Source organism: Rhipicephalus sanguineus, chromosome 10, assembly GCF_013339695.2.
Source record: "Rhipicephalus sanguineus isolate Rsan-2018 chromosome 10, BIME_Rsan_1.4, whole genome shotgun sequence".
Taxonomy (NCBI): Eukaryota; Metazoa; Arthropoda; class Arachnida; order Ixodida; family Ixodidae; genus Rhipicephalus; species Rhipicephalus sanguineus.
This window is the reverse complement of record NC_051185.1, coordinates 152591605-152604841: the sequence shown is the minus strand read 5'-3', so window position 1 is coordinate 152604841 and position 13237 is coordinate 152591605. Positions and strand designations below refer to the sequence as shown.

Genomic DNA, 13237 nt, shown 5'->3' with positions numbered 1-13237 from the left:
CTCAAGGTCGTTTCCAGGCCACTGATTGGCTCTCACACGGCGCGCTTTTCAAGCGCGCCTTTCCGAGTCTCCCATTGGCTGGCGCGACCGACACGTCAATTTTTTTTCTTTGTGTTGGGTTCTCCGCCGTGGCTGTCCGTTTGTGTGCGCCTGCTTTTGCGATCATGCGTGTTTCTCAACGGACCGTGTTTCCACTTTGTGCCGGTAGTTTTTCCACGCGATCGAGATGCCTGGAGACTCTCGTCTGAAACCATCGACGCAACGAGCTTTTGGAAGCCGCAAAAAACGGGCTTGGAACAAGAAGGCGCCGGCTACAAGTGCACCGTCGGCAGCGGAGTTGGAGTCGCGGCCGGACCCTTTGGATCTGCCGGGAACTTCAACTGACGACACCGTGGGACCAAGTTCGACTAGCGAAACACTTCGGGTTGATGCCGCGTACTACTCAACGGCGGAGCAGGCGCAGCGAGTTGAGAGATCGGCGCAAACGAAGACCGTTCTGTCTGGAAAGTCTGCTACCCAGCGCAAGTTCGACCTTCTTGGAGTCAGCGCGGAGTGCCAGACCGGTGACGCCGGGACCGATTTTTTGCTCGTCAATATGAAATATTTTAACAACTTTTTTGCACAAGCGAAGTGCGACAAATGTGACGCAAAAAGTCTCAGCGTGAGGAAGGCAACGGACAAGGAGTACGGCCTTGCGGTAAAGCTTATTTTTTCTTGCAGCAGTTGTGATTTCGAGAAGAAGCAATTTTCTTCTCCGAGAGTGAGCGGAACTGCCACCATCACTCCCTTCGAAGTCAACATGAGGGCCATGAAGGGGATACAGATGATAGGCAAAGGTGTTACTGCCCTTTCAGACTTTTGTGCGTGTATGAACCTTTCGCACCGAGGCTTGCACCACAAGACGTTTCAGGGACACCTAAAAAGTTTAGTGAAAGCCTACGAAAACACAGCGACTGAAAGTGAAGCTGCTAGTGTGGCAGTAATAAAAGAGCTGTATACAGACTTCTTGAACCCCATAGGGAACATCGATGTTGTGTTTGACGGCTCATGGATGACGCGAGGTCGGAGCTCACACATAGGTGTGGGCTGCATCATTGAGCTCTACACTGGCCTTGTAATTGACCATGTTGTTTACTCAAACTTTTGTCTCGGCTGTGCCCTGGGACCACAGCCGCAAGACGAAGGGTACACCGACTGGCTGGCAACCCACGAGTGCCAACGAAACATCGAATGCAACTCTGGCCGCATGGAAGTAGAGGCTGCGCTGACCATGTTTCAGAGGTCCTGGGCCAAGCATGGTCTGCGCTACACGACTGTGCTTTCTGATGGAGACAGCCGCACTTTTCATGCCTTGTCCGAAGCCGAGGTGTACGGCTTTATCCAAATAGACAAAAAGGACTGCATCAACTATGTCCACAAGCGAATGGGTGCAGCTTTACGGAACATTGTGGACAAAAAGAAGGCTCAGGGTGAGTCTCTTGGGGGTAGAGGAAAGCTCACACAAGAGAAGATAAGAAGATCGCGAATTACTACGGATATGCCCTGAGGAGCAATATCAATGACGTGCCAGCTATGAAGAGGGCAGTCGAAGCTACACTGCTGCACATGACATCGACAGATGATGCACCAAAGCACTCAAAGTGCCCCGAGGGTGCTAGCTCTTGGTGCAAGTACAATAGAGCCTTGGCCAATGGGGAGAGTCCACCTTCACACAAGAATGCCCTGCCGGCTTGTGTTGCAGCTGCTCTGGAGCCAGTCTTTGCGAGGCTCAGTGATGAGAGCCTGCTGGCACGGTGCTGTGAAGGGAAGACCCAGAACGCGAGTGAGAGTCTTCATTCAGTCATCTGGACCCAAACTTCAAAGAATGGGAACGCTTCGCTGGAAAGTGTGAAGCGAGCTGCCGCTGAGGCTGTTGCCATCTACAACCAAGGAAGAAGGGCAACCAACGAGTCCATTGCTGCAAGTTTGGGCTATGTTGCTGGGGATTGCCTTGTTCGACGAAGCCTAGAAAAAGACTCTGCGTTTACGCAAGGCAAATGCAACTCATCTGAAGAGCACCAACACAAAAAAGACTCTTGCAAGGCGACACAAAACGGGTGCAACTGAAGATTACAGTCCTGGACTACTTTGAAGGTATTCTCTCAAGCATAGCAGCCTATTACCCAGGGTAACATGCTGCCTAACATCTAGAAGGTTCTTCCTAAAGACTGAAAAGACATGAGCAGCCAGTCGCTTGAGCCTCATACCCCATGGCTTTTCCAGAACCCCCCAGCCGCTTGTCATGGTGGGGTTTTGATCATGCTTTACACATTGGAAAAATTTTTTAGATATGATTCCTTGGGTGGAACAAGACACTTTCTGTTTTGTTTTGAAGGGAAACAGATGGGGAACATGTGAATAAAATTTATGGTTAAAGGTTCCTTTCATAAATTTATACAGTGCGTGTCAAACTTCAAACGCGATTTTCTCAGCTTCACATTTTTTGCCAACTTGACCAGCCTTACGGATCTTTTCATTATGTTTTTGTAAGGTAATTTTGATAAATTTTATACCGTTGAATTCGTAAGAAATAGGACTGTGGAGCTATGCTATTTTTTTGTGGCTAAGATGAACATATGAAATTTTGTGAACAATAATGTGAGCTAATTGCATTTCAAGATTACACAGTGTCAATACAATTTAAAGTTCTTATATGATGATATATCTCAGTGACAATATAAATAGCATAGCTCCACATGGCAGGTCTTTGGCTACAGCTGCATCTTAAACAGAACCTAAAAATACTGAGGGAAAGTGTCTTAATGACCCGTAAGAAATTACCTAATTAGATTTCACTTATGCTCTCACAATTTGATAACTAATTGAAGTACATGAAAACTAATTATATTTTTGAAATCAGGAGGAAGAAATACATATACACACCCAATTTCATTACAATATCTCCAATAATAAAACTTTTCATTTCGAGACCAGTGTCTCCCCTTAACTGTAAGTTCGAATTAACCTAGTTCGAATTTACAAGACTTCACCGCAGTACATTTCTTCTGTCAAAAGATTTGAATGTGCACGATAGCTTCATTGAGATGCACGGAGGGCAGATCCATCTGGCGATGTCAGAAGAAAACCAAATGGTATGCGACAAGAGTGCATTCTGCAACCTTTCTGGCTGATGCGCAGGTGACACGGCACGTGAGATGTCTGTTGCTGTGCCAGTTCACTTGGTTATGTCGATGTACGAGGCGCCTTGACGTTCAAAGCAGGAATGGGCACTAAAAACAATTGTTTTCCCTATGGTAGGGAAAGCATTAAGAATACTTATAATTACCTAAGTTTGCAACTTCCCCTACTAATTTACCAGCCCTGTGTCGCATGCTCGCCGGCTGCCTTGGTGAATGTGGGGGCCACAGGAAAAACAGTGTCAAGTGCATCAGAAACAAAATGGTACATTAGCTTTCGGCAGCGCTGGCTCGATGTGGAGGACAGGGTTCCACTGCCTGCTTCTGTTCATCGTAATGGCTTGGGCCAAGACCAAGAATCTTGGCACTTCCATAGCACTCTCCATCCTCGCCGTACAACACTATAAACTGCAAAACAACAAAGAAAAAAAGTTCATCAGCTCTACGAAAAGCTCGTTTTACTGTTGCATAATTAATAATTTGCACATGCTACAGGACAATAAGCACTATGACGGGAGAGAGTCAACAGTGTGAAGTACACACAGCAATATAACATACAGTGATAACGAGAAAAGATAAACAATTGACCACCAGGAGACGATGTGCTACAGTTGAACCAGGGTGTCTACTAAATTAACATTTCTAAATTCTCTGAGTGAAAGTGAACTTTGCTTTATGTTAAGACAGGCTGATGCCGTATCCCTTGATATGTCCTTTTCTAGTATGCATGTTAAAGAATAAGAATGACTTAATCCCATTTGAATAGTAAAGAATACAGTTAGACCTCGATATGACAAAGTCTGTAAAATCGGCAATTTACTTCGTTATAGTGAAACTTTGTTCAACTGAAATTCGACTTTTTATGTAAGGTATAATTGCTGAAGGATTCATTTTTACACTGAAAATGCCGCAAAAATGCTAGACTAATATGGCACTCTGCAAAATTTTATTTTTTTACGTAAAAAAAATTCAATTTTGCTGAACCTGAGATCTGAGAACCACGATTTTTGATGCCACTGCGGCGAAGTCTTTTTCACAGCGCCAGTATGTCAAGTGTAAAGACGAAAGAATTACAGATTTAATGCACTGTGTAATTGTGCCTATTCTGGGGCCGTATTCTCCGATCGCAAAGGTGCACGCTCATTCGCTATTGAGCAAAACCGGAATAGTGAGGGCGCCATCTGGTATTTCAGTCAACGTGACGGTGCTCTAGGGTGCTCCTGACATGCCTGGAATAAACGAACACACCTTATCACCGTCGGTTGATGGTGAAGTCTAGCATTTCAGTGATATAGACGGTAGCTTCTAGTATTCAATCCTCGATGGATGTGCGCAGAATTTTTTACGCTGAAGCTTTTAGCGAGCATTACCTTGGAGATGTTTTCAGTACTTGTTCCTATCCAGCAAGTGTTTCTTCGTGGTATGAACGTTCCAGGAGCATGAACCGTGCATTGCTCGCATGGTTTATCACGCATCACGCTGGCAACATGTCCAGATGTTAAGACGATGTCGATGCGGCGACACACTACAGCTGAACTCTGAATACGCTGTGTTAAACTCTCAACGGAAATACATCCCACACAAAGTTGAATTCTTTAAATATTGCACTGTGCATTAAACAATTTCCCAAAAAATGTTGAAAGCACTTTCCACACATCTTATATTTCAAGTGGCCACAGCCAGGCCTGGCCACTGTGTAGAAACCAGTATGCTCTAGAAAACGCCACACCTGGGTTGCTCAGCGCTCGTACAGTACACTCGCTCCTGTGTTGTGAGACATTCGTAACACCAACGGCCAGTGCAACAACGACATCACAGGCAAGTAGTTCTTCAGTTATTGAACGCATCAGATTCTACATCACCAAACGCGATAGTATTGCCTTTCGTGATCGTTTGAGAATACGGGCCCTGCTGCCGCGGCTTGTCATCAAAACCTCGAGCCTTGGCCACAATAATGCAACGCTGATGCTATATATTACCCAGCCAAACCATTTGCTCTACACTCAGTCCGATGAACGCACAACATCAAAAACTGCCACAGGATAGAAAAAAAAAGTTGCTGTTTCGCCGCGAGGGCAAAGCAATGAATGCGACAGCAACAAATTGGAATGTTATATGAATAAAGGCTAGAAGCTCACTCCTCTAGGAACTGCAGACACTGCAGCAAGTGAAGTAACCTGTCTATGGCTTCGCCGGAAACTTTGCGATCATAGCACAACACATACAAAGGTATGAGCCGTCTGCTGATTTCCTCTACAGATACAGCGGCGTGCGCGACTACAGCCAGAGGTACAAACTACACATTTCCTGCCGGACTCACTCAGCCCCGCCCTTATCCCCTACCTCTGGCTCCTATCTCCATGTGCCTTTCGCGCGAAGAAGACGGCCGACTCGTTTCATCTTTCATTGAGCCCGTTCCTCAGTAGTTATCGATTTGGACTTTCCATGGAAAATGGCGGCAACGCCAAAAATTCGCTGGGATTGTCCATATAATTGCTATCGCAATAAAAACATAGCAATACAGCTACGGCCTAAGATCACATGAAAGCAGGGTTGCCACTGACTTTCCAGCCAATGTCGCCAAACGACGAGCAAAAAGTCGCCAAAAGTCGCCATTTTTCTTCAAATTTCACCAAAAAATGTCGCCACTCTAGATATGTGTGGCATGCCAAGTAATAAAAGTTGAAAATTATGCGTAGCCCTGCAGAATACAGTTCCATCCATAACTCCTAAATTATACTGATGTTTTGCCAATGCCACTGGCATCGCCAGCTTTACCATGGGAGTAAAGCTTTTTTATTCCACCCAAGTGGTCAAATCGCCACAGCCACGTCTGAAATAGCTTCAATGCCTCCTGGTACACTTATAGGCATTTTGGTGCGCACCCAGGGTCTTGCAAGTACATTCGGTACCTGCCACGAACCCCACTTAATACGTACCAACCGCCACTTGCAAATTGCGTTTTGTGATTGACTTGAGTCTCATGATGAGCACCGCTGATACCAGGAATGTGCGGAATAGACTATGGCTCTCTCGCATAAAGCGTTCGGAAACGACACGGAACACAAGGACTGTGGTGGAAGAGCGGACGACTCGTCCGGCTTTCCCCGATGCGCGTGCGCACGTTAACAATGCGCACACACATCGCCGAATCTGCGCTGATGCGCAGCATTCGCTGCCGTGTGAAGCCGATCGTTTATAGTTGTGTGCAGTACATTGCCAACTAAGCTGACACTGTCACTGTACTGTTGATGTACCATACACACGCATTTGTTATGAAAGGGTTCGTGATGCCCACTCTGATCCTGGTCGCACAAGGGCGTGGCAGTGGCGTGCTGGTTTCGTTCGTGAAGGCAACGCGTCTGAGCGACACACTTAGCGGTCTCACACAAAGAGGCAGCATGAATGACGGCACGGCGCGTTTGGGTTCTTGCCTACTAAATGCGCGCAGTACGCATGCAACTGCGCAAGGCCGCATGTACTACCAAGCAGATAAGTGAAGATGCTTATCATAAGGGTTGTCAGCGATTAAGGCATACTGGTACGTTTGCCACCAGCCGCCATCATGCCTCCGTGCATTTCCGCTGATTATCGATAAAGACATCGCCGCACGGCGCCATAATAGCGGCCCCTTTGAATTTATGGTCTGCATCACCCCATAACACAAAGGCATTGCGGCAAAGCTGACCTACAGACTCTGCTGTTGTCTCAAACAGATCGACTCGTGAAAGCGCTGGTTCGAACCTACCAGATGATAGACGGGGCAGAGGTGGGGGCTTCAATTAATGCCTTTCGGAATCTCAATTTGGGCAGAAAGTCCGAAAAATCAGACGCCGAAGAGTTTAAGCGTCTGAAATTTCGGACGTTCTTATACATTGACGTCTATGGGGCTGGTGACGGTGCCATGAAAGTGTCCGAATTTTTGAGCACGTCCAGAAAATCGGGCGTCCGAAAAATCGGCAGTTGACTAATTCAAAGCGAGCGATGTCGCTCGGCAGATGGGTATCCTGTGAACAAAATTCAAGACGTCATGTGGATGGTGCGAAATACCACGTTTTGAGACACTGTTTGAAAAATAAATGCACTTTTTTGTGCCTCCGCTAGCCTCTCGTTACTTTGATGGTCTTCTTTTTCTGTTGGACACAACAAAAAGTCGCCCCTCACGTTACTTTTGCGGCTTGTTTTTTCTTCCTTGACGCCATGAAAAGTCACCCCTCGCATTACAATCGAGTAAATACGTTAATTATGTGCTGCAAATCAGATACAGTTGATAAAAGTAATTGCACCGGCCATAGCCACCAAGAAGCTGTTAAAAAAAAGAACAAATGTACTCAGACTGCATGATGCAACAAGATTTGTCTTGCAATCAGCTGCTTGCAGGGGCGCAACAGCCGAGATAGGATTTGGAGCAACTTCGGAGCAGAAAAATGTTGCTTTTAGAGCAGAAAAACCAAATTTGTGGCAGATTACAGGAAAAAAGACCCTCCCTTATCTTTAGCACCACATCTCAAATTTAGAGCAGAATAACGAAGAAAGCTTACCTCCAGAACAGAAAACAAAAAAATGTACAAACTGTTCAACGTCAGCTGACTCGAGCACAGTGTAAGTGAGCTCTGCTACTTCAAGAAACCACCCCACAGTGCAAACAATGATGAAGTCCACATTACCACTTACCTGTCAAACCATTTTGCAGGTGCTGCAAATGCTAATGTGGACCTGCCAACCTGGCAACCTCAAACTTTGGCAGAATCCTAGAATAGGGACGAGCCAAGGTGGCGAAAAAAGAAAGCTGGCGCACCTTTTTATATCCTGTTTCTCAGGGCCGCACAAACATCAGACCCAGCCTCTGAATGATTGCCAGGAAATATTTAGGTGTCAGCAATCATTAAGGCCCCTAGCTTTCCGCGATTCTGCGAAAAATCACGGAATTGACGTTTTTTCGCGGAAAAGTGAAAAAAAAAAATGTAGATTCCACGAAAAATAACTGAATTTACGTTTTTTTTCGCGGAAATGCAAAAAAACAACAAAAAAACATTACAGGCCACGCTTCTGTGAACTACCGAGGAACACTGTTTCTCCAAAGCTTCTGAAAGGTGTCGCTACACGCCGTTAAAACGACAGATAAAGTAGAAGGTGACGGGATTCTCAAACAAGCCTCGACTCGAATTTCGTCCTTCACTTGGCCGAGTTGAGCATAGCGCCGCTGCTCGACTGAAAATGACGCCGCGCTTCTCAAGAATTGCTGCAGATTATCGCTAATATGTGGTTGCTTTTTCTGCCGAGAAACGGCGTTCCGATCGACTTTCTCAGTTTATCGGGCTGCGTGACGTACTCGCGTACTCGCAACCACGCTCGTTACGTACTCGATGGCAACGCGGAGGTAATATTTTTGTACTCTCTTTACGAAAAAGAAAAAAAGTTCGCGTTAGATATGAGCAAATCAATGCGCTAGTGTATTTTAAGTCATGGAAAAATGGTTCATTTGCTCTATCGTCTTTAAGGGGGGACGTGGCTTTCGGTACCAACTTTCTTATTTCTTCATGGATTTTGATGAAAATTGGCACACTTATTTGAAATGTTGTTTTAATGCTACTGTAGAAATTTCATGAATATATCTTTACAACTTTTTGATTTACAATATATTTCACCTTCTGCTCTTGTTCCGAGTCTGACTCGCTTAAAAAATGCGATAGGAAACTCGTTCAAAGTGCTATGCATTCTAAGATGTCTGGTTGCGGGCGTGACATTCTTAGATTTTTTTATTTGCAACAAAATTTTTTTTAGTTTTCCTTTTTCATGAGGTGACTGCGCAGCAGGCATCGAGGCTTTGTGCAACTCGTCAAATAGCTAATTATCAAAACGCCATACTGAAAAAGCAAGAATGTCACGCCCTGAACTGTGCTTCAAGGAATATAGAAAAAAAAACGGAACTGAAATAGACCCAGCGGTCAGTGAGAAATCAGCGGAACAAGCGAAGCAGGAAGCAAGAAAAGTCGTTTTGAGAAAACGGCTTTTAAAGTTGTACCAACGATATTACTTCATCAAAAGGCACTGGGGTCGTAATCTTTTGAGTCCTTCGTAATGTGCACTTTCTTGAGTGCCCTGTCTTTAGTTTGAGGTGCCTTGCTTCTCTAAAACACAAGAAGATTGTGATCTTTAAGGTGTTTTATAAGGTTGGACCTCCTGCACATGTGGCCTTTCATCGGTTGTGCCTTTGTTTTCTTTCTTTTTTCTTAAAATCCTTTTCTGATATACAAAGAACATGTAGCATGAATTTAAACGAAGTTATGAAGTGGTGTAATAGACATGACAAAAAACAAGATATTGTAATTCAAGTAGGTCATGTATTATGATGATTTGCCAGCTTTCTTGTATTCATGCTCTCATTAACATAATTAACAGTCTTGATTGCAATTGATCATTGAATCATTTTTATAGGATACTAAAAGCGGCTCTCATCATGGCAACCTATCACTTCCTCCTAAATAACAGGCAGTTATGGCCAAGACATAGGTGGAATAGGAATTCCTTAGCAGTTTATTCAAGACGCGAACTGGGCAGATATGAATTCATCTCCCTGTTTCACTCGTCAAGCTAATTTGTAAACCTCGCCTGCGATGCGCTTCATCATTCACCCGGTCGCGGACACGGTTTTCTGCGAGGCTTTTATTTTTTCAGATGATTCATGAGCGCTTACGGCGATACCACGCACGGCTCCAAGCGCGCCTAAATTGCATCAACAGTGCTTTATTTCACCTCTAAGTGCTCGGCCGCATAGTCCGGGAAGTCGGCACGCGATGTGCTGGGTGGCGGCATTCGGTGACGATGCGCAATATGCCTAGGTGCGGCGACGAAAAATAGGCGCGCAACGTGTTTGGCGTCGCATTGCGGGACGCCGACGCGCGCCCGCTGCGAGACGAGCTTGGCCGTGGGGTCCGCTGCCGATGCGTGAAATGACCATCCGCTGTACCGAGAAGCCGGCGGGGGAAGCGCTTCGTTCCTTGCGAAGAAGCACACTGCCGCGAGTCCGCTAACGCGTTGCTCTTGCCCGCAAAGTTCGAGGTTCGTCTCGCGTGCCGATGCCGTGAGCGGAGTTAGGCCTAGTGACGACTCCGAGCAGTAGACGCACCGGCCGCGGTGCCCGATGTTTCAAAGTTCGTAAGGCGTGGTCGCGAGTACAAAGAGTCGTCCTGCGATCATCTTCGTCACGACGTCCGAAGTGCGCATAAGCAGAACCTCCAACCACGGATCCGATGAGTCAACGCTAGAAAGTCGGTCCGAGACGCGCGTTTGCGATGTTCGCTACGAGTGCGGCGCGCCATCGTAATCCCACCGAGCTTCCGCTAGTAGCTCCAAACTAAAACGTAGTTCTTGTTCAAAGTTATCGAGCCGTGAACACAGAGCGATTGCGAACACGCAACGAAGTAGCGCGACTTTCGACAGCCGTGAGCTCGAGACGCACGAGCTGCAGACGACGATGTCCCGGAGCGAGCATCGGACCAATGGCGAGGCGCGCTGGGGCAACATGGCGGACGCGGCCAATCGGAGGGCTCGAAACGACCTTCGAACATTTGCTTTTTGTGCGCTTGTTTTCGAAGGGAGGAGCCAGCTGCGGCGGGGAATTTGAAGACGGAGAAATGCGCTTTCCGATGAGCCCAAGATATCGGCGCCCGGTGGCGTCATTGCGGAGCTATGATTTTTTGAAAATCAGTGTTTTTTTGCGATTTCCCCAATAATTTTCGCCACCTCGGCAGGCGCAACAATTTTTTTATAGCACTTCTACGCGGTTTTCGGTGAAGATATTTTGGAATCGGATATAAAAAGGGCTACAGAAACTGAAAATGTGATTTTCAAAAAATCGATTTTTTTGCCATTTTTCGCGATACGAAAGCCGCGTCCCCCCTTAACTAGCGAGAGAAATTGAAGCCGCCAGTAGCCGCCACCAATCACAAGGCTTAACGGTAGCCGTACGTAGCCGTAGCCACCTATCCACCCAACGCACTTGCTGTTTGCGACTCCACGTGCATGTGTTCCCGTTTGCTTTGGTTCGAGATCGATGCGCGAATCGAGATGGCACCTTCAGGATCTCATTTAAGCAAAAAGACAGCCAAGGAACGCGCTCGAGAATACAAGCACGCTGACTTTTACGAAGATGGAGGTGTGCTTTTTTGCCGGACTTGCGCGAGAGCAGTTGACCACCGCCGCAAGTAAACTATTGACGAGCACATCAGGAGCAACCGTCATCGTAAGAATGCCGGAACAAGGGACTCCTCTAAGCGACAAAGTGGCGAAGAACAATCAGAAGACGGAGCTGGGGGTTCAGGAACGCCGAAAAAGCAAAGTCGACTGCAAACGCTGGAATCCGCAATCACGGCTGGTGAAGCGAGGAACGACGTTGTTCTCAAATTCTTGGATGCACTGATATCTGCGAATATTCCCCTTGAGAAGGTGGACAACCCGAAACTGAGAACGTTTCTGCAGACACACGTTCGGAACAGAGGGTCGGTGCCTGGATCTGATGCGCTCCGCCGACGACTTCCAGAATTGTTCAAGAAGCACGAGGCAAATTTGAAAGCTATGTTTCAAGGCACCACAGTTTCAGTGATTACAGATGAAACGACCGATGACTGATCAAAATCGGTTGTGAACGTGCTGTTTGTTCAGTCGGCCAGAAGTGCGAGTACTTCGCTGCAACCTGTACTCGTGGAAGTGAAATTCGTGGATGAAGTGAACTCGTCCGTGATAGGGCGCATTGTGACAAGAACACTGACGAGGTACGGAGTTGAATTTGAGGATGTATCGGGCTTTGTTAGCGATAACGCTAGCTATATGGTGAAGTCCTTTAAGGAGTGCATAAAGCCACTTTGCGAGGGTGCTGTTCACATTACTTGTGTAGCCCATACAGTGAACATTGTTGGCAGTACACTGCAGGCATCTTTTCCCTTAGTGGACAAGTTTGTCGCCTGTATGAAGAAGGCCTTCCGTCTCTCGAGTAGAAAGAGAGCTTTCTACAAATCACATCTGGAAGAGTGTGGAGTTCAATGTGCCAAGGCACCCCCAGCACCTGTCCAAAGCAGGTGGAATTCATGGATTGAGGCTGTTGAACAGCATTCTGCCTACTTTGAGCACTATCCTACCTTGCTTAAGCAAGTCCACCAGAAGTATGGAGAAGCAGCGTGCGTTGATTCCCTTCTGAAACTTCCTAGTGAACACTCAACTGAGCTTAAGTACAGCATGCGATGCATTGCAGTATTTGGAAAAAAAGTTTCAAGCTTGCTGAAAGCAGCAGAGGGTCAGCGCGTAGCCTGCCACAAAGCGTACAATGCTTTGTTTACACTTTGGGGTTACCTTGAAGCAGCTGCAAAGGAAGATTTTGCAGCACAATTGAAGAGAGAAGATGTCGCACATGATGAGGCCCATCAGATTGGTAACAAGATGACGGCTGCAATGACCAAAGCGGCTAACAAAGCACTAATATACTTGGAGAAGTCCGACACCTGGAAGTTCTTCAAAGATGTTAGGTGCTTGGACCCTCTGCAAGTTGGGTGCCTTTCCAAGAAAAGGTCCGAGTTGACAGGTGTGCCTCAGCTTGCAGGCGAATCGCTAGTTCTAGCTGCCGAATGGGAGGTGTACCTGAAGAGTGCCCAAGAACTAAAGACCAGTGACACACTTGGCTCCATTTCTTTCCAAACAAGAAAACCCAGGAGCTGACTTCGATGTCCTGGCTTTCTGGGCAGGGATGCAGCAACTCACCCCAACCCTTTCGTCAATTGCCCTGAAGTACCTGGCAATACCAATCAACTCTGTTGATGCAGAGAGATCGTTTAGCCGTTATGGTGACATTGTGTCCCATAAGCGTCACTCTCTCAATGAAGAGAGCACCAAGTATCACCTGATGCTCTCCCACAACAGTTTCCTGCAATTTTAATTATTGCAGGCATGTTTTGAGCCTGAACGTGTGCAATGAATAAATGTTACGTGTTCCTTTGCGTCTGTTCAATATTGCCGCAAAAATTTGCATGTTTAAGGTTGCCGCGGAATTTTGCAGATTTCTCTATCTG

At 46.5% G+C, this 13237-nt stretch overlaps 1 protein-coding gene across 1 annotated transcript in view; it reads right to left on the bottom strand.

The window, feature by feature from the left end:
* Positions 1-3157: 3157 nt before the first annotated feature.
* Positions 3158-13237, bottom strand: part of LOC119372600 (mitochondrial tRNA-specific 2-thiouridylase 1) — a 72681-nt gene continuing 62601 nt past the window's right edge. Inside the window, exon 8 of the mRNA XM_037643080.2 lies at positions 3158-3584. Coding sequence (XP_037499008.1) covers positions 3447-3584 — 138 coding nt within the window. The 3' untranslated portion in view covers positions 3158-3446. The remainder of the gene's footprint in view (positions 3585-13237) is intronic.